The sequence below is a fragment of the Lampetra fluviatilis genome, chromosome 21, assembly GCF_964198595.1.
Source record: "Lampetra fluviatilis chromosome 21, kcLamFluv1.1, whole genome shotgun sequence".
Taxonomy (NCBI): domain Eukaryota; kingdom Metazoa; phylum Chordata; class Hyperoartia; order Petromyzontiformes; family Petromyzontidae; genus Lampetra; species Lampetra fluviatilis.
Genome location: NC_136295.1, coordinates 1554507 through 1580109, shown reverse-complemented (window position 1 = coordinate 1580109; position 25603 = coordinate 1554507). Strand labels below are relative to the sequence as shown.

General features: G+C 42.2%; 1 protein-coding gene across 1 annotated transcript in view; it reads left to right on the top strand.

The window, feature by feature from the left end:
* Positions 1 to 2838: 2838 nt before the first annotated feature.
* Positions 2839 to 25603, top strand: part of SPAG16 (sperm associated antigen 16) — a 65164-nt gene continuing 42399 nt past the window's right edge. Inside the window, exons 1-15 of the mRNA XM_078865723.1 lie at positions 2839 to 2890; positions 7156 to 7202; positions 7960 to 8058; positions 9792 to 9919; positions 10499 to 10636; positions 11835 to 11942; positions 13949 to 14066; positions 16112 to 16181; positions 17089 to 17213; positions 17664 to 17797; positions 19352 to 19495; positions 20605 to 20790; positions 23563 to 23689; positions 23937 to 24002; positions 24112 to 24238. Of these exons, the coding sequence (XP_078721849.1) occupies positions 2848 to 2890; positions 7156 to 7202; positions 7960 to 8058; positions 9792 to 9919; positions 10499 to 10636; positions 11835 to 11942; positions 13949 to 14066; positions 16112 to 16181; positions 17089 to 17213; positions 17664 to 17797; positions 19352 to 19495; positions 20605 to 20790; positions 23563 to 23689; positions 23937 to 24002; positions 24112 to 24238 (1660 nt within the window). The 5' untranslated portion in view covers positions 2839 to 2847. The remainder of the gene's footprint in view (positions 2891 to 7155; positions 7203 to 7959; positions 8059 to 9791; positions 9920 to 10498; positions 10637 to 11834; positions 11943 to 13948; positions 14067 to 16111; positions 16182 to 17088; positions 17214 to 17663; positions 17798 to 19351; positions 19496 to 20604; positions 20791 to 23562; positions 23690 to 23936; positions 24003 to 24111; positions 24239 to 25603) is intronic.

Here is a 25603-nt window from a genome sequence, read left to right as displayed (position 1 = left end):
TCATTGGTATACAGTATACAACGTTTTGGATAATTAAATGGGGGGAGGGGGGTCACAAGACCTCTGGACCACCTTGTACACTCTGATTGTTGAAAGGGAGGCCATGAATCGGTCTGATCAGCGAACTTTATTGCTACTCACCTAAGCCACGCACTCGCAGGGAGATTCACCACCAAAATACCCTCGGTGGCGAGGTGTTAACTACTTCGCCTGTTATGAGGTCGTGGGTTCGATCCCGACCCTGATGCCTGCTGTATATTTGGAGTTTGCATGTCTCTCTCCCCTCGTTGTCGCGTGGATTTTTTCCCCACACATTTAGAAACACGCGTTTACAGTATTTAGCTGCTATCCATTTCCACACGACGATAAGCCACTTCCTTGACCTCTCATTTGTGATGGCCAAATGGCTTCTGAAAAAGAGCTGTATTGCTCTGCGGGCCTTGCCTGATAAAATGAAAACATAGTTTATAGTTTAGTTTTAACCTCGTTCTTTCTGTAAGCCCCCCTGGTATCGACTCTCTCCCAGTTCCTTCTGGAACCGTCTACAACAATGTTTATCAAACTCTAGTCCTCGTGACCCACCGCCACGCGACGTCTTTCCCAGTTCACCAATTAACTCCCCATTCAAATACATCTGAACTCTCACCAATTAACTCCCCATTCAAATACATGTGAATTCTCACCAATTAACTCCCCATTCAAATACATCTGAACTCTCACCAATTAACTCCCCATTCAAATACATCTGGACTCGTTCCACACTGCACGCGCGAGATGATTGCGACACGCTGTCTGTGCCGCGTGGAGTACACGGAACGCACGCGTGGAGTACACGGAACGCACGCGTGACGCGACCACGCGCACTGAGATCTCAATCTTAACACGAGTCGGCTTAATGAACGCAAACAGCGTTCATTGATTAGCGCGTGGCGTGGGAGGTGCTTAACAATCATTGGGCGCAAGGCAGCAGTGAACGTGAATTTGAATGGGGAGAGTTAATTGATGGACGCGGAAAGTGGTAGCGTGGTGGTGAAACATACGAATCGGAAACAATTGATTCTGCGCGCCGTTCAATTTCCACAGTACGGGAAGCGTTGTGTTTATTTTGTCACATGTTAAAATCACAATCGCATAGGAGTGTAGTGGGTAGCTTAAAGTTGCCACTTAACTGGGTTAGACCCGGATAAGCAGTAGAGTTCAGTGTTGGCTTGACCCCGGGCAGTCCGGAAATTGACATCTGTTTTCAGGTGATAGAAATGTTTTTGTAGCGAGGTCTGGTACTGGCAATTCTGTGAACTGCATTACACAGTAAACCACACACTTTTCACAGCCAGAGTGCTAAGCCTGGAGCTGGTCGACAGCAGTGGTTTTTAACATGCGGTGCACGCACCCCCCTGGAGGTGCGAGATGCCCTGTCTGGGGCTATGAGAAATGGCCATACTCTTTTTGAAGGTAAATCATCGAAACAAATTAAGCACGGCCTGGTAAGTACAAATACTTTGTGTCATCAAACCCGTGTATGTGTTAACATTTTACATGTTTTAACGGTTGAGAACCAAAGGGGTGCAAGGCTGCAGTAAAGGTTAAGACGCACTGGGCTACAGGAGATGAAGTGGCAATAACAGACCACCAGTGGGTGAATCTGATCTCGCGAGACGAAACTCGTCTACCATTGTGATTATGGCAGGGATTGTTACTCATTAACTACTATTAGTCTTGACTTAAAGCTTTCGTGACTGCAGGAATTCAGACTCTTTGGGTCTTTCGGTAAAGTCACGTAGATAGAAAAATAATAAAAATCACGACGTTTCGATCGCAACACAAGCAATCGTCTTCTAGCATGTTTTAACCTGAAGACGATTGCTTGTGTTGCAATGGAAACGTCGTGATTTTTATAATTGTTCTATCTACGTGACTTTACCGAAAGACCCAAAGAGTTATATTCGTCTGTTCGTGTAACTATTCACATGGCAGTTCAAACACTGGTCATCAGAAACATGTCTTTATGTGATTCTCATCAGAACCCATGGTGTAAGTATAAGTTAATACCTCAGTGGACTCTGCCTGGTAGAATGGGGATGACTTCGTTATATTTGTATGTTTCTGAGTGATTTGTTTCACGACCATCATGTGTTTGTATTGTTTCTTGTTGTAACATTCTTACATGCCCCCTACCTGTGAAAAAGAGCTTTACAGCTCATATGATTTCTCCTCCCGTATAGATAAATATTCGGATTCTGAAGTGCAGTCTTGAACTCTTACTATATTCGCGTTATCTCTCTGGCCTGTGCGCCTTCAATAAAAACTTTTGCCCAAAAGGTTGCATGATTATTGATTTTGTTCCCGTTAAGGGGGCGCACACACACAAACGCGGTGTTGTTACTGACGCTGCGGTGGCTAGGAGATGTTAACTACCTCGTCTGGTGTACAGGAGGTCGTGGATTCGATCCCCACCACGATGCCTAGTATATATTTGGAGTTTGCGGTGTCTGTGTGTGTCTCTCTCTGTGTCTCTGGGTCCTGCGGGGTTTTCCCTTTACATTAAGAATGAACGTCACCACGCGTTTAGAGTGTTTGGCTGCTGTAAATGTCCACGTGATAGGCCAACTTCGTTTAGCTATCATTTGTGACCAGGTCGCTTCTGAAAAAAAGAGCAACGTAGCTCAGTGGGCCTGACCTGGTACAATAAAAACTAAGTTTAGAATAGGGATTTTATTTATTCACATAGGGAGTGGGCTGACGAAGGTCTCGCGAGACTTGGAGAGTTGGCTGCAGACAAATCTCGCGAGACTCGCGCTGGACGCGGTCTCCACGGTAACCGCGCTCGGCTCACTCGGCCTGGCGTTGATGATGGAGGCGGACGCGGCGAACGGCGCCTTCTACCTGGAGCGTATCCTCCTGACCCCCCCTGATCCTCCTGATTCCCTCCGACCCCCAGATCCTCCCGATTCTTCCCCTCTCCCTGATCCTCTCCGTCCCCCTGATCCCATCCCCCTGATCCCATTCCCCCCTGATCCCATCCCCCCCTGATCTCATCCCCCTGATCCCATCCCCCTGATCCCATCCCCCTGATCCCATCCCCCCTGATCCCCCTCGTCCGCGGCCTCCCTCCACGCCGCGGGGTTTGGCCGTCACTAAACTGAGCAGCTGCTGCTGCTGCGCGGTCCCCAACGCCGTGCGCGCGTGTGCGGTCTGAACGTGGAAGGTATAACAGGCGACGTTTCGGGCAATGGGCCCTTCGTGTCAGTTGTGTTTGTGCTCCGCTGCCAACGCGCCAGGCGACAGCATCACCAGATAATTTGTGTGCTTTGTGTTTTGTTTTTGTCGACGCGAGTGTGCTGTGCGCGTGGTTTCCGCAGCGAATCCTGCACTGCGGGCGGCAGCAATGGTTGGTGGATCCACGAAAATCTTGCGAAACTCCATACCTGTCAACCTCTTATCGGTGCCCTACCTTATTACAGAACAATGCAGACCTTATTGGTCACCCCGTGCCACTTATAAATCTCAATGTTCATCCTACAAAGTCCCATATAGACAAAATAAATGTTTTCCCCGTATTGAAACAGCTGTACGCCGTATGGACCTGACAACTAAATTTCCCTGTACAAGAATACGGGTGAACCGTGTGGGTTGACACGGTGTGAAACTCCCTTTCCCTGGGAGTACTGTACAGAAAATATGTGGACTCGGGTCTGTTACATCTGTATGGGATAAAGTGTTCCCCCCTCGCATGCTTGGGTATTCACCGTGTGCGCTGGTTTCCTCCCACATGTTAACAGTCATTCATTGACCGAAGTTCGACATATATGCCTATCTTACTATATAGAGGAACACAGAGCCGGGGCAATTAATTGATGGCGTCGGCTCATTGCATCCTTCCTTCCCTGCTTGTCTACAGTTCTTCCTTGCGCTTCCGAAACATGTCGTTTCGTTTACCTAATATAACTGCTGCCGCAGACACAACTTAGTTTGTAGACACCAGGGTATTGCATGTCAGGAATGACATCCTTCACAGATGGGATAAAATCACGGATTTTGGGTACTGTATTGAATCGGACCTGGATCTTGTGTTTGTTTAAGATTTTGGAAATATTTTTGGTAACACCTCTGTATGGCAAGATGATGGTTTTGATTGGGTCCTCAGATGGTTGTCTCCCCATGTTGGGGATACAGCTTTGCAGATTGTGCGGTCTAAGTATCCATTCATGTTGGCGGCTTGGTGTACGTGCTCCAGTTCACTGGCTAGGTGGCGGTGGTCGGAAAAGCAGCGGGCCCTATGGTGTAGTGTTTTTATGAGGGAGTTCTTCTGGGCCGGAAGGTGGTGGGAGTCAGGCTTCAGATAGGAATCCGTGTGGGTCGCTTTCCTATAGACGGAATGTCCCAACGAGCCATCAGGACTCTTCTCGATCAAAACATTCAGGAATGGTAGCTTGCCATCATTTTCCACTTCCATGGTGAATATGACGACCGCTTGTGTTGCGATCGAAACGTCGTGATATATTATATTTTGTTTTTCTACCTATGTGACTTCACTGAAAGAACCAAAGAGAGTGGATTCCTACAGTCACGAAAGCTTCAAATCAAGAAGTAAAATGTTAATTAATATCTGAACAAAATGTATAAACGTCATTATTGTCCGGATCAGCCTGCGTTTGCATCACAGCCCCGCTGATCACCTGGAAGACCGTCGCGGACCACCGGTGGGCCGGGAACCAGACTAAGGGAACCACTGCTCTATGTGAACAATATTTACGATCGCATTGAATCTAGCGACCTCGTGTGGCTGCGGGTGTCACGTGCACCGTAGCCACAATGTACATGTGTACGTCCATTGATTCAAGCAAGCCTGACTGCTGTTGAGACACTGCGTGTTGATGCAGGTCCAGAGTTTGCTTGTCTTGAGTTAATGCTGCTGAAATCATGTACTCCCAGAAATAACCTTTTTTCATGTGGAGAGACGTTGCTTATTTTCTTTATTTTCCACAACGCTAATGATTGTTTTGGGCAACGTATGACTAGATGATTGTTAACGTGATTCTGCATTTATCGCAGGCTTAATCGCCGCATCTTCATACCTTCTCCAAAAGTAAACGATTTGGTGATACTGCGTTGGTAGTGGTACACAAATAAAAACACGTAATGAAAAATAAGAATAGGTTTTAACCTTTCTGGCAATAAAACAGGAGGTGCAGAGATGTTTAAACGCCAAATATATCCATTTTGCAATGAATCATGTCTGCATTAACCACACATACTTGTGGTGAACGTGCAAACACCTGCTCTGATACTATCTGCATTGTCTTTGATACTGATTGGCCTTCTGTATGTCCTTGTCTCACCAGTGTCAGACCAGAGAACGCCAAAAGACGACCAGTACAAAGACAATACAAGTAGCAGAGCACTTCTAGCTCGGGTCTAGCAGTTATATCTTTGGGACCTTTGTACCAGTATCAAAATGATGAAAAATAAGAATAGGTTCAAAGACAATGCAATTCAAAGACAATACATATATTATCAGAGCATGCCTATTATCATAGCATGTTTTTTTGCATGTGTTGTGATGTCGCTGGATGTCAAAATGCTGGGTTCAGTGCCGGCCCGAGAGGGGCACGGCGTGCGGTGTATAAACTTTGCGGATACCACAATGGTGTGGGTGTAGTACCAGCCCTAGAGGGACCCGGTGATCGCTGATTGATCGCGCTAGATGGCACCACGCTTTACGTGCAGTGCCGACCCTACAGGACAGTGTGTGGGTGCCAACCGAAGGATGAGGTTATGTGAGGCCATGGCACTCTGGTTGACCCGGATGGACACGTGACCAGTTAAGTTGACAAAGGGGCCCCAAGAGGAGGCTAGGGGTGGTCACGTGATTGGGACCCAGATCCTTCCCGAGGATTCTGGAAGGTGGACGTGGCCAGGGGCAGAGCCGGCCACGCCACAGAGAATATAAGCCGAGTCCCGAGAGGGTCCAGGGTTGTTGTTCATCGTGGAATAAACCCTTCGTCTACATTCTCTGTTCAACAAGTCTCCAACATGTGGACCCGGGCCGAAGCTGCTGGTCCCGGTCCATAGTAGCAGTTACGTTGTAACTAGTGTAGTTAGCCTGGTGGTCACCACCATGGGTTGTTATTCTGTTAAGGGGAAAGTTACCTTGTTTTATTGGAACTGAATATGTTTCACCACAAGTACGTGTTGTTAATGCTGACTTGATGCCTTACAAAAGGCATCTATTTGGTGTTCGAACATGATAATACCTGTTTTATTGCCAGAAAGGGTAAAACTTTTCTTATTTTTAATCATTTTGATACTGGCAAAAAGTCCCAAAGTAAAAAAAAACCTCAATTACATTGGCCTGAAAATGGAAATATGAATATATATTTAGGTGACGTTTCAGACATTGGCTCTTCCTCATAGCACATAGATGAACTTTTAAGGCAGTATTGTTCATTAATGTATGGGATTTTTATTATTTTTACCTCCACAAGTCAACCAGTGTTCTAAGTGCACAGATTGTAAGGCCATACACACGTGGTCTAGTCACTGCTATTTGCTCTTGTCGGAGTTTGATTCCCGTTCACGGCCAACACCAGTGACGATTATCTGAACTGGTCCTGGGCCTCCCCTAGATTTGCTCGATCTCAAATGAGTACCTGGTGTGGTGAGTAAACCACCCCACTAGGGAGACAAAGGCAGTCGGGCGTGGTGCTGGCCACCCACCTCCTGTCCTCTGAACGACATCGTGGAATCTTGAAGGTCGACTGAAACAGACGGAAATTATGCTACGGTTAATATCCCGCAGTATTAACCAAGGAGCCTTGTGGGACTTGAACCTTGAGGCTTTGTACCTGCCTCCTTGGTTAGATGTCAACATTGTGCATTACAATGTATGTGGTGCTAGGTAATGTACGCAACCCCACCTTGTCAAATAAAACTGACCAATGTAGAAGGTTTTAAAGAGAGTATTTTTCTGTATTGGATTAAATGTAATCAACAAATATAGATAGCGTGTCTATTCTGATATTAAACCTGCGACGCGATTTTATTTTTAATGCCAATAAAATGAAAGCATCTTTCTAACAAGTTTACCAACAGAAAAAGAGTGCCGTGTACAGAGATGGGATATGCTTTCTCTATTACCTTGACTCCTTATTACAGAGGTTACAATCACTGATGATGCTGAAGATCAATACCGCTATGAAGAGGTGGGTGCATATCTCTGGATTGTAGATAATTTTTGGGTATCAATTCAGTATAAAAAATCTATAACTGCGACATGCACTCTTTAAAGTTTAAAAGTGAATATTGTTTACATTTGATACAGTCCACCTATGCATCCTAAAATTTGTTACCCTTTCGTATGTTATGGGTATTTTTAAGGAAAACATCGATTAATTATGCAAACATTGCACGTTTACATCTTCCCAAAAGTTATTATCCATATCAATATACAGTGACCCAGTTTTTTTATTTTACAAAAGTGAGAATGTGGATTTTACTCTTGTAGAGAATTCAATAAATCATGCACAACGTGTCCATGGCCTGGACAAAATCACCAATGACAATAAAAACATGTTAAATTGCAATTTGAATTTTATTTAGCTGTAAGTAGCATCAAATACGAAGTAAAATACTAAATTTTCATGGAAATTATTATTTTTTTGTACGGAAAGTAAAATTAATTTTAAAGCCGAAGTGTGATAAGTGTTATGAAATCTGCAAATGAGAAAAAACCCACCATAATAGATAAAGAGTGAAGGGCGTTAAATCGCAAGCTTCAAACAACACAAACACGAGTACAAAAAGCACTTGGAATGTGCGCGTCATAGAGAAAGCACCAGTTTATGAACAATTGGACCACAATACAGTTCTTTAGGGACATCCGAGTGTTTTTTGCGTTTGTTTTTGTTTAAGCATGCTAACATGTGAATGATACTTTGCCTCAATTACAATCGTCCATAGGTCTCCATTGCTGATGAAGGCAGTGCACAGGACGCTGATGAAGACCTTGACTTTGCCGTAAGGAGCCTTCAGGAGCTGAGTGAAGATGTGCAAGCCACTGTAAGGATTTTTTCCCATATTTATCACTCAATTCTATTTTACATATTGAAAGAGATACGAGAGGGATTTTCGAGTATCACAACATCCACTTTCACACATCGAAATCTGAGGATAAATGGTGAAACCTTCCTGGAGTATAGAGTATATTTCCTAACTCCAGTTGCATGTCGCTCTACAAAATTAATATTTTTCAATGCCTTTTTATTTTACTTCTTGCACATGCACCGTTACTATGACTCGCGGATGGGATCATGTGGGTCATCGTAATTAAGCAAAGATAAACTATGACATAACTTTGTGTGCAATATCATGCATTAATTTAGTAAGAAAACTGGTTTTATAAGTCTTTATGCAGATATATATATACACATACGATTAGTACCGTTGTCTGCGTATGGTGTCAAAGGAGTTCAACATACATGCCTTATTTATTTTAGTTATATATAAGCAGAAATACAAAAATCTGCAATCCAGTATGCGGCATATTGAAAATGCTTCGCGAGTCACAAGCCATGTTCTGTAAACGTTAGCGGGGCTAATTTGGAGCTACAGGAGCAGAGCGGCAGAGATATACAGAGGTAAGATCGTTTCATGTTTCTAGACTTGGATCTCAACATTGTAATCCGCAAGTTTATTGCGTATTAATTTAGCCGTGAGTCACGTGCCGCAATTCTTCTGTAATTCGCCACATTTTTTGCGGATTAATGGAATTGCGCGGCTCTTCCCATAATCTGCCGAACACCGCATTGGCGCGAAAATATTTCGTGATCCCACAAGAATCCATTCTGGGCACCCATTATTGCAGCTTACATGTCTCCAGTAGGTGAGCTCATACAGAGTTTCTGGGTATCCGTACATCAATTACGCTGATGTTACTCTCGGTTGGCTACGTAAAGTGTGAAAGAAGTTCAACATACATACTTAAATATATATACCCAGCTCCACATTTCTTTGAAAACTTTGGTCCTAATACAATAAACTTGCTCTTAGAATGTACAACAGCTGCACGACACTGGTTGATGCTCGAAAATCTACAATTCAACCCCTCAAAGCCGATGGCCTCAACAAACGTCTCCATCGTCTGAAAAATACCCTCGCTGAAGTCATTGGCCTGGCTCCATCTCTCAAGCTCTTAACATCTTTTGAAGGAGCTGCGCTGGTTACCATTGCATGCGAGAGTCCAGCTCAATGTCGCAGTGCTCACTCCTATAGCAAAGACAACTGGTCAACCAATTAATCTGAGCAATGCCATGCGCCCATATCTACCATCACCAAACCTACGCCCGGTTTGCCATTGACCTGCTGTGTGTGAAATCCACTCGGCTTAGGACAGCAGAACGGAGATTTTCATCTGCAGCCCTGGTGGTCTGGAACAGTCTGCCAATTGAAGTCCAGTTAGCCCTGATAACCAGTTCTTTCAAGAGCAGCTGAAACACATTTATTTTAGCTTCTGTTTAGTTTAATTGAGTGCGATCCATGCTTTTGTTCCAGCTTCATGGTCAATGTGACGCGTAAACCATATTGGATTGATTGATGTGAAAAAAGATGTTGTACCGAGTCCTTAAGCTGGTTAAGGTAGGAAAGCCATAACCCAGTAATGCCACTCGAGGGCGCTGTGGCAGTAGGTCAGAATTACATTTTGACATTAACATTTCCACTACCCCCTGATTTTATATAATGGGATTGAATTTGTGACACGTCTGACTTTTATGGGGGGGGGGTTTCTCCAACAGGTGCGTCGGCAGGGCGTGGGGGAAAAGCCCCCAGTGGCAAGACAACTTGAGGCCATTGATGACTTTGTACGCAATTTTCTGTTCCGGATGGGCATGAGCCGTACCCTTGACTGCTTTCAGAGCGAATGGTAAAAAAAAATCACATTTTTTTTACATTTTCTTCTTTATTCCAGTGTTTTTGGTACTGAAAAACTGTTGACCTTATCGTCAGAAACGTCCTTCCCCCAACTATCGACTCCCTACCCCTGTTTAAGTCCAGGTTCAAAACCTTTCTCTTTGCGCCTGTCTGTCCATCTTTTTCTTTATTAACAAAATATAAATTTATTTTTTATTACATTTTTTACCTAAGTGACTTTACCGAAAAAAACAAAGAGTATGGACCCTTGCAGTTATTAAAACTTCAAGTCAATAATTAAATTATTAACCCTCCTTTCCCCAGGATACCCACATTCTACTGCTCTGTACATAATCTTAAGATGTGGTTGCATATACTTTACATGCTATACAACTCCAAACTGGTATGCTGTATTGTGCACCTGCAGGAAATGTTTTGAACTGTTATCAATCCTGGAAGCATTTTCATGGTGGCGTCGTATTCGCACAGCGTTATAGGGGTATTATTATTATTCATTTGTTGTTAAATGAACTATCGTGAGGTTGTGACACCAGTGTCTGTTTCCTCGCTGTGGTGTTTAACCCCTGGACAGGTACGAGTTGCAGGAGAAGGAACAGCTTGGCAAGGCCGAGCGAGGAACGGTGTCAGATGTCTACATTCAGAACCAGGAGCTACACGACAAACTCACGTCCTTACACAGAGACCTCGCCAAGTTCCAGGATGCCACCAGGTCCTCCGATCTCTTCAACACCATGAACATTGCTGGCTTTTGAGGGTTTATACTATGCAGTGAAATTCCTCATATCCATTGGCCCTTTGATATGAAGATCGTTGTTATCCACAGGTTCTGTGGGTTCTACAACTTTTACTGTATCTGGAAATCGTGAAGTATTTTACGGCTGACCTAGTTCAGGGGTCAGCAACCTGCAGCTCCGGAGCCGCATGCAACTCCTTTGGCGGCCCCCTTGTGACAGCCATAGTTTTTGTTCCTTATATCTTAAACTTAATTTGACGTGAAGCAAATTAAATATGGCAGGGAATGGGTCACTATGATTTGTACAACAGTCAAACTGTATTGATAAAGAATAACTAAGGGGGGAAAACACTAATAGACTCAGTTTATTCCATCACCAATTTCGTTTATTTAATTCAGAATGTGTGTTGTCATCTGCAGTATTGCTGCTGCTATGTTTGTGTACAAGTAGCTCTGTGTGCGATGCAGCTCTCGAGCTATTTTGGTCAAATACAAAAATCTCTTCTTCTTTAAAAGGTTGCTGACCCCTGCCCTAGTGAGTAGCAGCACATTTGTGATTTGTCATGAAGTGCTCTGGGGATGCTGCAGTTCTGCTTGCACATATGTTAGTTTTGTATGTCAAAATTAAGTTAAACAATTTGATATTGTGAATGAGATGGCTTTGACTGTATTTCGTTTTAAAGTACGACTTACAATGTATTAATTTTAACATGGAAAAATAAAATTCTCAAACATACAATGTGGCCTAAAAGTCATGACACATAGGGTGCTGTATTTGTTTTAACACTAGCATTAAACAGTTTTTATTGTTTCTACTTTAAGTTAATATTTTATCTGTTTTCATTGTATATATATAAAAAAGTATTTTTCATTTTTAGATGAATTTTTTAAATGGAGAGAAAATTGTCTAAAGACGAATGAGTTGCATTTTTACGTATGCTAAAGAAGGCAGCTATAACCTTTAAAAACAAGTCCTAAATTAATTTCAAAATATAATTCATGCATGCATTAATGTTAATGGGAGTCAGTTTGAACATTTGTTCAAATAAGCATAACCCTATGACATCCTGACGTTTTTGGGCCACCCTGTTAGTAAATGTAAACACTCGCTGGTCTATGGCGTGGTACGTATGATCTGTGCTTTAACAAATCACTTGGATTGTGTGCGTTGCAGACAAACGCAGGACACGTTGGTGACCCTTCGTAAAGAGAGGGATCACCACCGCATGCACCACCAGAGGGTGCTGCAAGAAAAGAACAGGCTGCTGAACGACCTCAAGAGGTAAACTATACAACAACAAAAACTAGATTTCATTATATTTGGGAAATCAGTGGTTGAAAAAAAGTGATGGCACGGCCCACCCACGTTTTACGTTTAGACTCCCTGTGCGCAGTCATGTAGTCCAGTAGCGGAGGAATATCTCGTAGGTACCTTAGCTTTCGGAGTGTGGCATAGGTATGTAATGATGAATCTGCCTGATGTTGAGTTATAGTTAAGAACATACTCTTGTATGATTAGAATCATTATTTTTTCACAAATTTTAGATATTACCTGATTGTAAGAAGGCATTACTATAATTTGCAAAGTATATGCTGACACACTCTTGAGATTAAAAGAACAAACACGATTGGCATTAGAAATTAGACAAGATACATGGTTAAAATGTGCTTATACACGGGCCTATGTATAATATTAATAATCCACTGATAAGGTCATGCTCCTAACCACTGGTATTGGTAGGAACACTGAGTCACTGAACCAATGTGCATTGGATCAACAGCTGCATTCCTGCCATTGCTGCATAATTGTTTCAAGTGAATGTCCTATGTAGGAGAATAGCCCCACCATGGAAATGTGGTATTTCCCCATTTGTCTGAGGGTTCCCACTCGAGACAAGCTTTTCCCCCCACACTCACTTGAGCAGGGCACTTGAATTTTGTCTCCTGTTACCAAAATATCTTTGGAAATGGACATTAACTACCCCGTGGGTCATTATGTTGAGCAGGACATGTGGATGAAGATAAAACAATGAGAATAGGTTTTTACCCTTTCTGGCAATAAAATATGACATGTTAAGATGTTCAAACACCAAATAGATACCTTGTGCAAGGCATCAGGTCTGCATTAACCACAACAGTGGTGGCAAAACATTAACTTGTCGTCAACGTATGTGTGGTTAATGCAGACTTGATGCCATGCAAAACGTATCTATTTGGTGTTTGAACATCTTTACCATAAAGGGTAAAACCTGATATTGTTTCATGTGCATGTTATATTCATATTTCCATTTGTTAATGTGATTATTTTTCTTTGGTCATTCGAGCTGCCGATTCCCATCTCCTTGGTGAAGCCAGACGTCTCACTTTATGATTCTTGCCTGCCTCTACGTGGACGCTGTTTGGCTTTTTGGTTCCCTCTGTGTTTCACTTCTCGCATTCTACCTCTTGTTTGAACGTTTTGACTCTCACCCTTTTCACCCAGGACTTCCGACGCCTGTACATTTTCAAAATAGGTAGCTCTGAATTTACCCAAATATATGAAGATTATAAAAAAAAAATCATTGGGCAAAAAAAATCATGACAACTCATTACTGTGTCAGCAGAATCTTACCTCGCGTCTATAAAAAAAAAATTGCAAACTAAACTTTCACCCCCTCTCTGAATATATATAACATGTTGAACTGGATAAAATTATTTTTCACTACTCACTTTATTTCTATATATGCTGCCCTGATCGACTGCATGATAGCGAGTTATATTTAATAACACACTCTTTTAATTTATTATAATCACTTAATGTCTTTTGCTAAATTACTCAATTTGAATATACCGTAGATGGCAAATATTGCCACGACTGCAAAAACTTGGCAGGCTTTACTGCGTAAAAAACGATGATAATAATTTTGAATGTCGTCCCCCTAAGTGCCTGTAAAAATAAATTATCAGGACAGTCATAATGCTTATAAGTCATCCATTCCTTCACAAGTTATTTAATAATTTGTTCACTGGTTTTCTTAATTTATAGCAACCTTCTAAACATGTACGTTTCTCAGCTAGTATTATGATACATCATTGATTTTTATGTTTGGGTCGTGTAACTATCTGGCACAATTCACGGTGTGAAACCCTCCTTCACCCGACATAGCCAAACACGTAACAAATATAGCCACGTGTACGAGCATTTTAAGGCGCAAACCATCGTTGTTTGAGCTCACCGGTAAACTTAAGAAATGATTCTCACAGCCAAATTTAGCAATCCGTGAACATGCTCGTTGTCTGTTCCCTCAGATTGCAAAAGCATTATGCCTCGTACGAGCCAGCTCTCCGGTCACTGAGAGAGAAGTATGAGGCTGCCCTGAAGGAGAAGATGCTCACCAAGCTAGAGCGGGACCGAGCAGTGGGACAGGTCGGGCTATCATCACGCAAACTGCAGTCATCCTCGCAGCGGCGGCGGCTTTTGGCTAGCCCCATTGGACAAAGAGGGTTACCACATCGCGCGCTTTCACATGCGTTTCTGCGGCCGTCTGGAACCATCTTCCTTACGATATTAAGGAGTCGCTGGAGCTATGCACTTTTAAATCTAGATTAGAAACTCATTTCTTTTTAACTTTAGAACTGATTTTCTTAAAAAAATGCTTCTTGCGTTTAGTTTGTTGTCCTTCCTGGCACCTCTCATTAGCACCGTTGCCTACATACGGTGTTACAGTTCAACATACATACATACATTCATACACCGTGTGATAGCACTAATTTATCCTGACCCTGATGCCCGTTCGACAACCCTGACGCCTGTATATTTGGAGTTTCCATGTTCTCCCCGTGGTCGCATGGGTTTTTTTCTCCAGGTCCTCACGTTTTTCCCTCCACATTTAGAAACATGCGTTTATATTATTTTGCTGCTATACATTTCCGCATGATAAGCCACTTCCACGTAATAAGCCACTTCGAATATGCTGTGGCCAGGTCGCTTATGAAAAATAAGCTAAAAGCTCAGTGGGTTTTATTTGTATGTGTTTTAGCAATTTGCTTACTTTTCCTGTACTTCTGACGCACCCCAACTGGAGATTTGTGAAAAAAAGAGCTTTATAGCTCATCGGATTCCTCCTCCAGTCTAAATTAATATTCTGACTTTGATTCTTTACCTCTGGTTCAGTAGAAAAAACCCTTTAATTTCTGTATGGTCATCAGACAGCCCATTGATCAACTTTCAGTGAATAACTTTTTGTAATTGATGTTGAATGTAATGTGAGTTGGTTGTGCCTATGTTTTAATAAGTAACTACTATTAATCTTGGGTTGTTATTTATTGGGTTTTGTAACAGTTATTCATTATTAACATTTTCGTATTTTGAAGTAGGAATTGGATATTGACATTTACCAAAAATGTAACAACACAGTCGACTCATTAAGTGATTCCACAAGCAAACCCTCAAGAGTTGAGACACGCTTTTATACTATGCTACCAGAGATATTACATTACGCTACAGTAGAACCCCTCTTAACGACCACCCCTGTTAACGACTAATCACTTAATGACGGGCCTCCATACAGCCCAATGTGTAGTGTATAGTGTAAAGTAGTGTAGGGTATAGTGGTGGAGTGCCTCCATCGAGCCCAATGTGTTCACTTACCGATCATTCCCCTGTTAACGACGGGCAAATTGTAGGTACAGTAATTAATAATTCATGCATTTATTAACCACGTTTATTTTAATATGAATTGTCTATAATGGTGTTAGTATCTTTATATATTAATATCCATTGTTTAAATCTAATAAGGTACGTTTTTTGGATGAAAAATTGTAACTTTCAATGCTATTGGAAATAATGAAGACTTGAACATGTATTTCCCATACTCGCAAATCACTTAACGACCTGTTTCATAGAACCAATTACCGCCGTTAAGAGGGGTTCTACTGTACATAATAATCGTGGCAGTGCATCAGACACTGCCGCTTCCTCCCCCCAATCGGTGTCCAATGCGTCGTTTAGCTCGCATGATGTGGTAGTTGTTTGTGTGTCAGTATGACAAAGTTTGTTGGCGACTCGCACTTCGGCAAATGTTACATCTTTACGTATGCCAAGTCCTTAATAAAGTAAAATATTAAATAAGTCCCTTTCGCGGTTGACGTCCCTCACACTTGGGACAATATTTTGTCTGCATGACATTTGGAAATTATTCCATCCTAGTCAGTCTTCCATGACCCTTTTCGGTTCTTTACTCAGACAATACAAATGTGTCTTGAGTATAATACTTAGTTTTTCTGGACTAAATTATATTTTAAAAGTTGTTGTATTGAGATCATTTAAAATAATATTTTTTTTGTATATACCCACATCATTGTATTGATCCGTTTGTTTTTGTTCTCAGTGGACACTGATCTGCCTATTCATAAGTGACTGCTGTGAAAAATGATCATTGAACTTCTGAATACTACTTTTGTCCAATTTAGATTGCTGGTCTGCAAGCCACTCTACACAGTCTAGAGTCTGGGCTTGAGGAGCCAACACCAATAATTGCAGGTGTGTTACTACTTTTTCAATTATCTTTTACCACCTTTACAATTTTGACAAAGGGTAACTTTTACGCACTTGTAAACTACAGATAATAACAACAAAAACACGAGTGAAGTAGACACATTGTATGTAAATTAGAATTTCTGCGAAATGTGGCTCCAGCATCCATTGCCAACTGTATATACCAGCTGGATGAGATAATTGCATGTTGGGTTTTTTTCCGTTTTCATCAAAATAATTTAAAGTCAATTCCCAGTTGGAAGTATATTTTAGTGTAATGTACATGCGTTGTACTATTTCCACTTGCTCACCAGGTGAGCTGCTTGACTCTGTCCCATCTTTTATCTCAATGCTATTGAAATACTTGCCTATTTTTTCCATGAATTTCAAGCAAATTAACTTATTTTGTGGGCTTAACTGCACTGGCTGCATTTTCTGCTTACAAATGCAAAGCAAGAATGAATGGTGTGCTAGCTCAAAATGCAATCATGAACCACCATAGATGGATATTCATGGTTACTTATTCACCTTGAAAATCCCCTAAGTCTCATATTTTTTCAGGTGATTCCTTCTTGCCAGATCCTTTGGTTTTTCCCATACAAAAAATACTCAATCTGGCAAGACTAAATGCATTGCACACATGTACAGAACACCTCAACTCCACACCCAAATCATGCACATTCTTTCCGGATTTTGTATTTGATATCCCTGACACCACGTCTCACTGCAGATGGGTATCACACGTGCGACGTCTGCGATTCACCATCCCTACCCTCAAGTTCCCATATTACATGAGTGCATCATTGTTAACACACCCAACAAATAAGAGATTGCATCGCCATCCAGAACTTGTACCCGTGGCTTTAGTGCGGCACAGCACGTAACCGTAGGCTGTTGCGTCCTCGCGCGCTAGGCTTTCACGACGCAACAGAGACTGGTGTGGAAGGCCCGTCTCAGCGCCGTCTCCGAGAAGCCCGGCAGCAGGGCATCGCACCAGCCGACGAGCCGGCGAAGAGCTCTGCAGTGCGGCATGCCAAGGTAAAACTACGCGATAAAACCGTTGCCACTCATCATCATCGTCATCACGCGCCGTAGGTGTCCACTGCACATTTCGTCATTTGTTTCCACTTTCTTGCGTCTTGTGCCAATATGCTCAAGTCGTGGCCACATATTTCTGGCACCAATCTCTTATGTCGTCATCAAGTCATTCTCTGTCACATTACATGACCTGCCATATTGCTCGATCTATTCACAGTGAGTGATGCAGTCCACTTTTAGTATAATCAAGAGAGGCTGGCCATTTTATGTTTGTTTGTTTTTAAGCGGAACACGAAACGTTGGTCTACTATAAGCCATCCATTCCCAGAGTATAGTGACTCTAATGGCAACACAGTCTCTGTAACAAATGTTAAAGAAAGACTATAACTTGTGTTTTTAGAGACGCGATTAATAAGCCTCCTTTTGCGGTGCATATTTCCCACATTGCAGGATTCAGAATTCCCCGTGGATACCCGGGTCAATCCATTCCTGGGCCAGGTGCAAAAGCAGCCAAGTGACGCGATGCGCAGTGGCTCGCTGCGGATTTCCCAGACGCTCAAGGCACACGAGATGCCTGTTAGCAGGTGCTTGGCACTCACGTCAACCGTTGCACATTATACAGCCCTATTACGTATGTCTGTGTGTGTATAAAGTGGGGAATGGTAGTGTAGCGGTCAGCGCGCTGTGCTACAAAATCGGCGACCCGGGTTCGATTCCCGTTCACGGCTAACACCAGTGACGATTATCTGAAACGGTTATCTGAAGTACGATGTTTCGCTGGTAATTTCATCCAGCGTCATCAGGCGATTTGCCAAAATAGTAATTACCAGCGAAACATCGTACTCAAATTGTAAATATTGTGGATTTATTTTCCAACACACCGGTGGGCTGAAGTAGTAACTAATTGCCACGTTTTGTTTACGTGACAAACCTTACTGGCTGTGTCGGGTGGTGGAGGGTTTCGACGTATTTTTACTTGTGCGATCTAACCCAAAAACCTTTATTATGAATGATATTGGTCGTGAAAGCCTTTGTGTTAAAACTACATATATTTTTGCAATGCCAGCTGGAAGTGCAAGTAATAAAACTAATCCTAACCCTAACATAACTTTATTGTAATGGTACATACTGCACATGACCTGGTAGAGATGCGTGCTTATGCAAACGTTTTCCTTTTACAGTTTAGAATCTATTACAGTTTAGAACCATAATGCCTTTTCTGAATGACGCATTGTAATTGGAGGAATTTAATTACACAGCTTCTTTCACAATAAAATAATTTTATTGTAGTGCACTGTGCAAAAAATTGCAAATGGCATGCACTCAGGATTCATGGAACATGTATCAGAATTCTTGTGCATTACAAAAAACTGGAACCTGAGATCTGACTGAAATATTGCAAGTTAAATGCGGAGGCGAGGGGTTTGGAGATGCGATATTGCGACATCCCTGTTACGAAGTGGCCACATTTCATGAGTCGTAATTGTTAGCTAGACCATATGGTTTCAGAATTATCTGCCCTCAAACAAGAGCTCCACAAAGTTTATTCACTCTGACATGGACATCCCCGTCTTTTAAGGCTCAGGATGGGCTTACAATGGGTCACTTAACCCACGCAATTTAACACAGAAGACTACTTAAGCCACACTTAAGTAACGTCACGGGGATGTAAAGTTAACACGTAGCTATATAAGCCGGGTATAACTTTATAGCAAAGAAGTAAACTTTAAGTGCAGTGGCAGCTAATCAAAGTCAAGGTGAGGCAATGGGGGCTGGGCCAACGATTATGAAAAATGTATCGTAGCAATCACGTGACGATCAAGCAATCGTCACACACCACGTGACCCTACCGAAAAGTAACGTTCAATTGTAAGTGGTGTGAAGACATTGCACGTAGTGTTAGGTTTGTGACGTTCGCTTTAAATAACTTTAAATTCCAGTGTAAAAATCACCCCAGCACATGCCATATCACATTGTTCACACAATTTGAGTTCACATTAAATGTAAGCAGATTTTACTGACATAGCATAAAAATAGATATATTTCATATAAATGGAAACACATTATATGGTAGACAGTTTACTGTGTTTTGCCAAATGATTGCTGGACTCACAATGCCATCTCTTTCTCTCCTCTAGCATGGCGCTACACCCTCGTAAAGAGATTCTCGTCACAGCCAGTGATGATCAACTTTGGAAGATGTGGTCCATTCCTAATGGGGACATCATCATGACTGGCCAGGGCCACACTGATTGGATTGGAGATTGCGATTTCAATCCAACGTACGTAAAACATCCCAGCATTTCGCAACATTGCTGCATCACTTGAGGTTATCTTTGCAACACTTGTTATGAGTAAATGTTTTAGTATCCTTATTTTAAAACTGAAGTGAAAAGTTGATCATCAACTTAAAATGCATTTTAAGATTTAAAATGCCAATCGTCGTCTTATGGATGAACTTTGCACTGTCGCTTGCTTTTCCAAAGGAACTACTTCAGCATTACCAAGATCCTGGGGTCAAATTAGGGCAGCCGCCCTTGGTATTATTTTCAATATAATCTTAAATTTTGACCGGGAAAATTATAGGTGTAATGTGTGGGTAAAGGCGGAAAATTAAGTATGTAATATTACGGACAGCTAAGCTGAAGGCCACGATGTGTTTGAAATAGGACATGGTACATAGAGGGAGATAATTTTCAATGACTGCACAATAAGACTCGACACATAACATTTTCTTTTTCACCTAATTATGCTCCAAGAAGTAAGACAATATATTAATGTGTGAGACTTAGAAGGCCATATGATGGTGTTTCACCTCGTGTGGATAAAGAGTTATGTTAACGTGTCCTCTCAAGTAAATATGTCGGTATCATCTCTCAGGAGTTCCCTTCAGACGCAAGGTGATGGACTGCTCACTGTGGAAGTTCTAAGGCAGTTGTAATTAGTTACATATATCCCTTTTAAGAAAATTGAAAATGTCCTAATTTGTTTTATTAATACTTGAACAGTTAACGCATACATTGGCAATGAAGCAAATAATTTTTTGTTAATTAATCAAATACTCATTTGTAAGGCAGTCTTTGGGCTGCACTCTGCTCACGTCTCTCGCCTGTAACATCAGGCATCCCAGTTGTTTTTTTATTTAATAAGTTGCACCCTACTGATGAGACTCGGAGAGGTTAAAGCGGTCCCAAAGGTGCCTTGGTTTAACGAATACTCTGATCTACCGATTAGCAGATGGAATAAATGTGCTTTAACTTCGGATGAAACTAGTTGTCTGTTTATAGTCCTTTTATGAAACATAAACGGCACGTGCTTATATAAGCATTGTAAAAAAAAAAACGACTTTGTGTAATTTAACGGTTCACGTGCACACTTGTGCACGATTCAGTGGAACCAACTTGGCAACAGGTGGCGGTGACTCGACGGTGAAGGTGTGGGACTTCTCGCAAGGAGTGTGCGTACTGACGCTGGAGGGTCACGGTCACGCCGTGTGGGGCTGCTGCTGGCATTCGTGTGGGGATTTCATCGCTTCCAGCTCCATGGACAACTCCAGCAAGGTCTGGGATGTCAACAGGTGAGGCCTTCGCGTGTGGAAATATTCTGATTTGATCACAGCTGGTCATGTTGGTGATGAGCTCAAACATTTATATATATTAGTGTATAGTTAGGTTCCTATATGAAGTTGTTTTAATCAGTTATTCGCACAGTCATAGTTTTTGTTAATATTTAGTCGTCTATAGTGGTCAGGAGATAGAGAATAACTAATACAGAGCTGGGAATAAAGTGAAGAGAATATAGTCAAGAGCCTTGGGCTTGTTTTGTTATTAGGCAAACGTGAAAATATGATTGATTTTTGGAGAGAAAACCTTTCAGGAACTCTTAAGATGCTTTGACATTCCAGGTAATTTCAATGGATAAAAACATGCACCGTCCCAACCCCTGTGCTGAACTACCTAATTGTCCTGCCTAGTTCCCCAGAAGGCCCTCTATATTAATATATACACACATTGAGAGAAACACTTCCCGGTTAGGGTAGGCCTGTCAAGTCCACTGTCTACTGGTGAGCACTTAGAATATTGGCCACTTGTCCCACCAGCAGAGATTGTCCCACCACTTGTGGAATCATAGTGGAGTACGGACATCAAACACTGTGGGCCATACGTTTCAAACGATACACATACAAGTATAAAACGCACTCGACCTCTGTGCATTATCCAAAGAATACATCAGCAGCTCCAGCTGAAGTGCATTGTGGACCTCTTATGTTAGTTCACCATCAAAATAAGGCAGTAATACAGACAACTGTGGACTGCTTTCGTTTTATATTTGGACTCATCAGAACAGGATAGTCACCAATGCTGCTACCACTGGGGGTTGTTTTAAGGGAGGAATGGAAGCTGCAAGTTATAGTGAAGATGATCGCTCTGTGTGGTGCAGTGCAGGGCGAGGGAGGCACAGAAAGAGGCAGTGGAGATTATTCCTCTAAAGTGGCCATCAAAATAAATTTGAGCAAAGGTGCATGGAAGCTATGAAGCTGTTTCGTTATTTAGCCGACCTCGTGCGATCCAGCTATCCAAGGTTTGTCTAGCCAGGGTCTGATTTGCCAGGGTTCCACTGTATTTTGGCAAAATTAAGACAGGCAATTGCGCAACGTGGCACTTGTTTTGATTTCACAACAAAGTGCTTCCAATTTTTTTCAGTTTAAAAGATAACACAATTATGAAAAAAACAGGAATTTTGATTTTGAAAGTTTAGATATGTATATTTTACATGTTAATGTCAATTCAGTATTTTTATTATAACAATGTTGAAATTAAATATGGAAAAAAAATCAAGTGCTTCACATATTTGCATGAGATTAAATATATAAGATCATTTAAAATAATTGTAAATTTGGGTTTTGATGGGCAAACACAACAGTAGTTGTCCTTTGGAGAGAGGTTCCCCTGCCATAGGAATGTGGAATATCCATCAATGACTCAGGGCTGTCAACTGGAGATGAGAATCAATGCTTCGATGCTCATTTGAGCAGAAAATCACTTTGACTCGTTGGCAAAGGACACCTTTTCTAACATGACTAACATATACAAAGACAAATAATATGCATATTATAGTCTGATAAATTTGCTGAAGGATTTGGGAAATATTCCACAGCCCCGATTGTCGGTCTAGACTTATGGTAATATTCAAGGTAGTATTCATGGCCTGCACATGACACAACTGTAGTAATGCTGATATAAATATATAAAATTGAGCCCTCTTTCAGTGTCTTATTACATGGGAAGTACAATGTTTTGATGGCGACACTGGCTTCTTCAGCTGTTCTTGTGTAGTTATTTGTTAACCAACTGTATCACCTCTTTAGACATTACAGCGATACACATGCGATCCCTAGGTTTTTATCTTTCACGAAGCTCATGGTCCACCCTGAACTGCATCCTCACAAAACATGGCAGATACAGATAACTGATGCACAAATGGAAAACTAAACTCTCCAGTGTGCGACTGTGGTCATCCAGAACAGACCATACAACATCTCACGACGCAATGCCCGATCTACAAATACGAAGGAGACATCACAGCGATACACTCCACTGCTCCTTACACGGGTATCTGGCTTGACAACCTGAATGTAAAATTGTAGTTGTTACTCTGCATCTACATCGGCCAATGCGAAAGAAGAACGCCTCTTTTATTTACTAGTTGTCCACTCTTGTATTTGTAATAAAGGTCATTGAGGCGACTTCTGGAATCCAGTCTTTATTCGCTTTTCATTACAGCACTTCCTTCACGCTGCTAACAGGCAGCGTGAGAGGGATAGAGAGAGAGAGAGACGCGCGCAGCCACGTGGCAACTTGGACCCCCACTCTCGCGTGGCCTCCTCCTCCGTTCGTTCCAGTTCTGACCACGTGTTGTTCGTCTCCACCCCTATTTAATACCCGGGTCATGTGGTACATTTCCACCAATCCTGGTTAGCCTCTATGGAATCTTCCAGACTCCACCGTAGGCTCCCGGGACCACGCCCCTGACTCGTCTCCCCATTGGCTGTGGCTAAAGCCAGCAGAACCAATCCTCTACAAACAGCTGTCACCTTTCCATTACGTCAGGGCCACGCCCCTAGGCTTCCCCCCATTGGCTATGGACCAGGACCGGCAGAGCCAATCATCGTGACGAGTTATAATCCGTCAACGACCCGGATATATCCTCACATTACATGTTAATTGGATGTTTACCGTTCCGATCATGTAAACCCTGTACAATTAGTGGAGCATAATAGGCGAATTCTTCTTCTGCAATCGCTGCGTTTTCCTCACGATTGTGAAGTCTGTCGTCTGTGTTGTGGCAGCGAGCGATGTCGCCAGACGCTCCGAGGCCACACCGACTCTGTCAACAGCGTGGAGTTCCTCCCTTACTCCAACACGCTGCTCACCAGCTCAGCTGACAAAACCCTGTCTTTGTGGGATGCTCGAACGGTAAAGTTACATGTAATGCATTCACGTTCAGCATTTTACTTTATTTTTAAAGACTTTATTGTTTTCGTATTGTTCGAAAGATGTGGCAATGTAATCAATTTACTTTGTGTTTCTGGATTAACTTTTTACTGAGAAGCACGTTGCACGTAAATATTAACGATGATGGAGAGGGCATTGCATTTGTTATAATCACAAACCATTTACGTATTGTACAGTAATGTGTGATAATGTGAAACTTTTCTTCCAGGGAAGATGTGCACAGATATTTTATGGACATTTGCACTCCTGCAACCATGGCACTTTCAACCTTAAGGTAATATTCATGGCCTGCACATGACATGACAATATCAGTGCTGCTAGTTGGGTCCATGTGAGAGCCTTCTTTCAGTATCTTTTATAATGGGAAGTACATTGTTTTGTAGGGTGACACCGTAGCATCCTGCGATTCATATGGAGTGATCAAAGTATGGGATGTCCGTAAAGGTACTGCGACAATGACACTGAACCTGGGACCACATCCAGCCAACCGTCTTTCCTTCCACCCGTCTGGTAAGATGCATTTTTCATACTGGACATAGCAGTTCGCATTTCATCTCCATCCATTTGTTTGTGTAAAAAGATCAGGCCATCATATCCAACACTATGTATATATCCATAATAGAGGTTTTTGGGTTAGATCGCGTAAATATATAAATGTGTCGTTAAAACCTGCCACCACCCGACAGCCAACTAGTAAGGGTTGTCACGTAAACAGAACGTGGCCAATTCGTCACTAGTACAGCACACCGGTGTGTTGGAGAGCCAAGCCACAACATTTACAAACTGAGCACGACGTTCCGCCAGTAATTACAACTAGCTTCATCAGACGACAGCCAGATTTGTGCAGAAGTTTTACTGTTCCATTTCTTATATAGAGGCGTAGATGTGTTGACCACCCTTCTGCGCTCTTGCGCAATGATGGAGGGGGGGGGATTACTGAGGCAACGTACATTATGCATGTGCATTATGGGAGCGCTTTAAACTTGTCCTTCCTGTCTATTGTGTTTATTAAAATAGCCCTACCAACGGTAATCCCTATTGAAGTACGCTGCCGTTTGTAAGCATGCATTTAAATAAAGTATTATTTGATTATTCACTTCCATGCAGCACTAAAACGGTAGCTATCCGAACAGTAAAGTTATTTTTATTTCTCTCAATTTCGATAGATTCTCTAATTCGTCTTGGCCAGTAGTAGCTAGTTTTGCACAATACTTCAACATCAAAATCAATTGCGTGTCCTTGTTGGCACACGTGTTCTGCTACTGCTGACAGTTGCATTTGGGATAATTTTATATTTATCTGATGTTCTTTTAGTCTCGTGCTGATCATTGGTCCTGTTTGCCCAACATAACATTTACCACACGTGCAGTTAATCCTGTAGCTTCGGTAATACATCTTTTGTACCAGATACAGTATTACATTTGGAATTTTATGTACTGTGCCAAATCTGACTCGGATGTTTTGTTTTTCAAAACATCTGGCTAGTTTATCAGATACTCTCGCAATGTACGGTATTTTTATCGTTTTAATTACTTGGGCAGTTTTAATGCTCTTGTTATTTGATTTGATTTTGGTAATCAATGCCCTGTGGATTTGTGCATCATTGTGTAGTAAGTATTCAGGAGGCTTTGACGACAGAGTCGGAGGCACACTTATTTATTAACACCAACTTGTGCACAGTAACGGGTACACACAGCACTTATAGGGGTATCGTCCCCTTCACTCGTCTAACAGGGAGACGCAACATCTAACCCCACTAACCTACGCCCGAGTCCTCCACTACAGAGCTAGGGGAGGCTACCTATCCCAGCCCTGGTCAAGCTGGGATCGCGGCACCCTGAGTCTCCAGACCGGCTCTTATAAGAACGTCAGTCT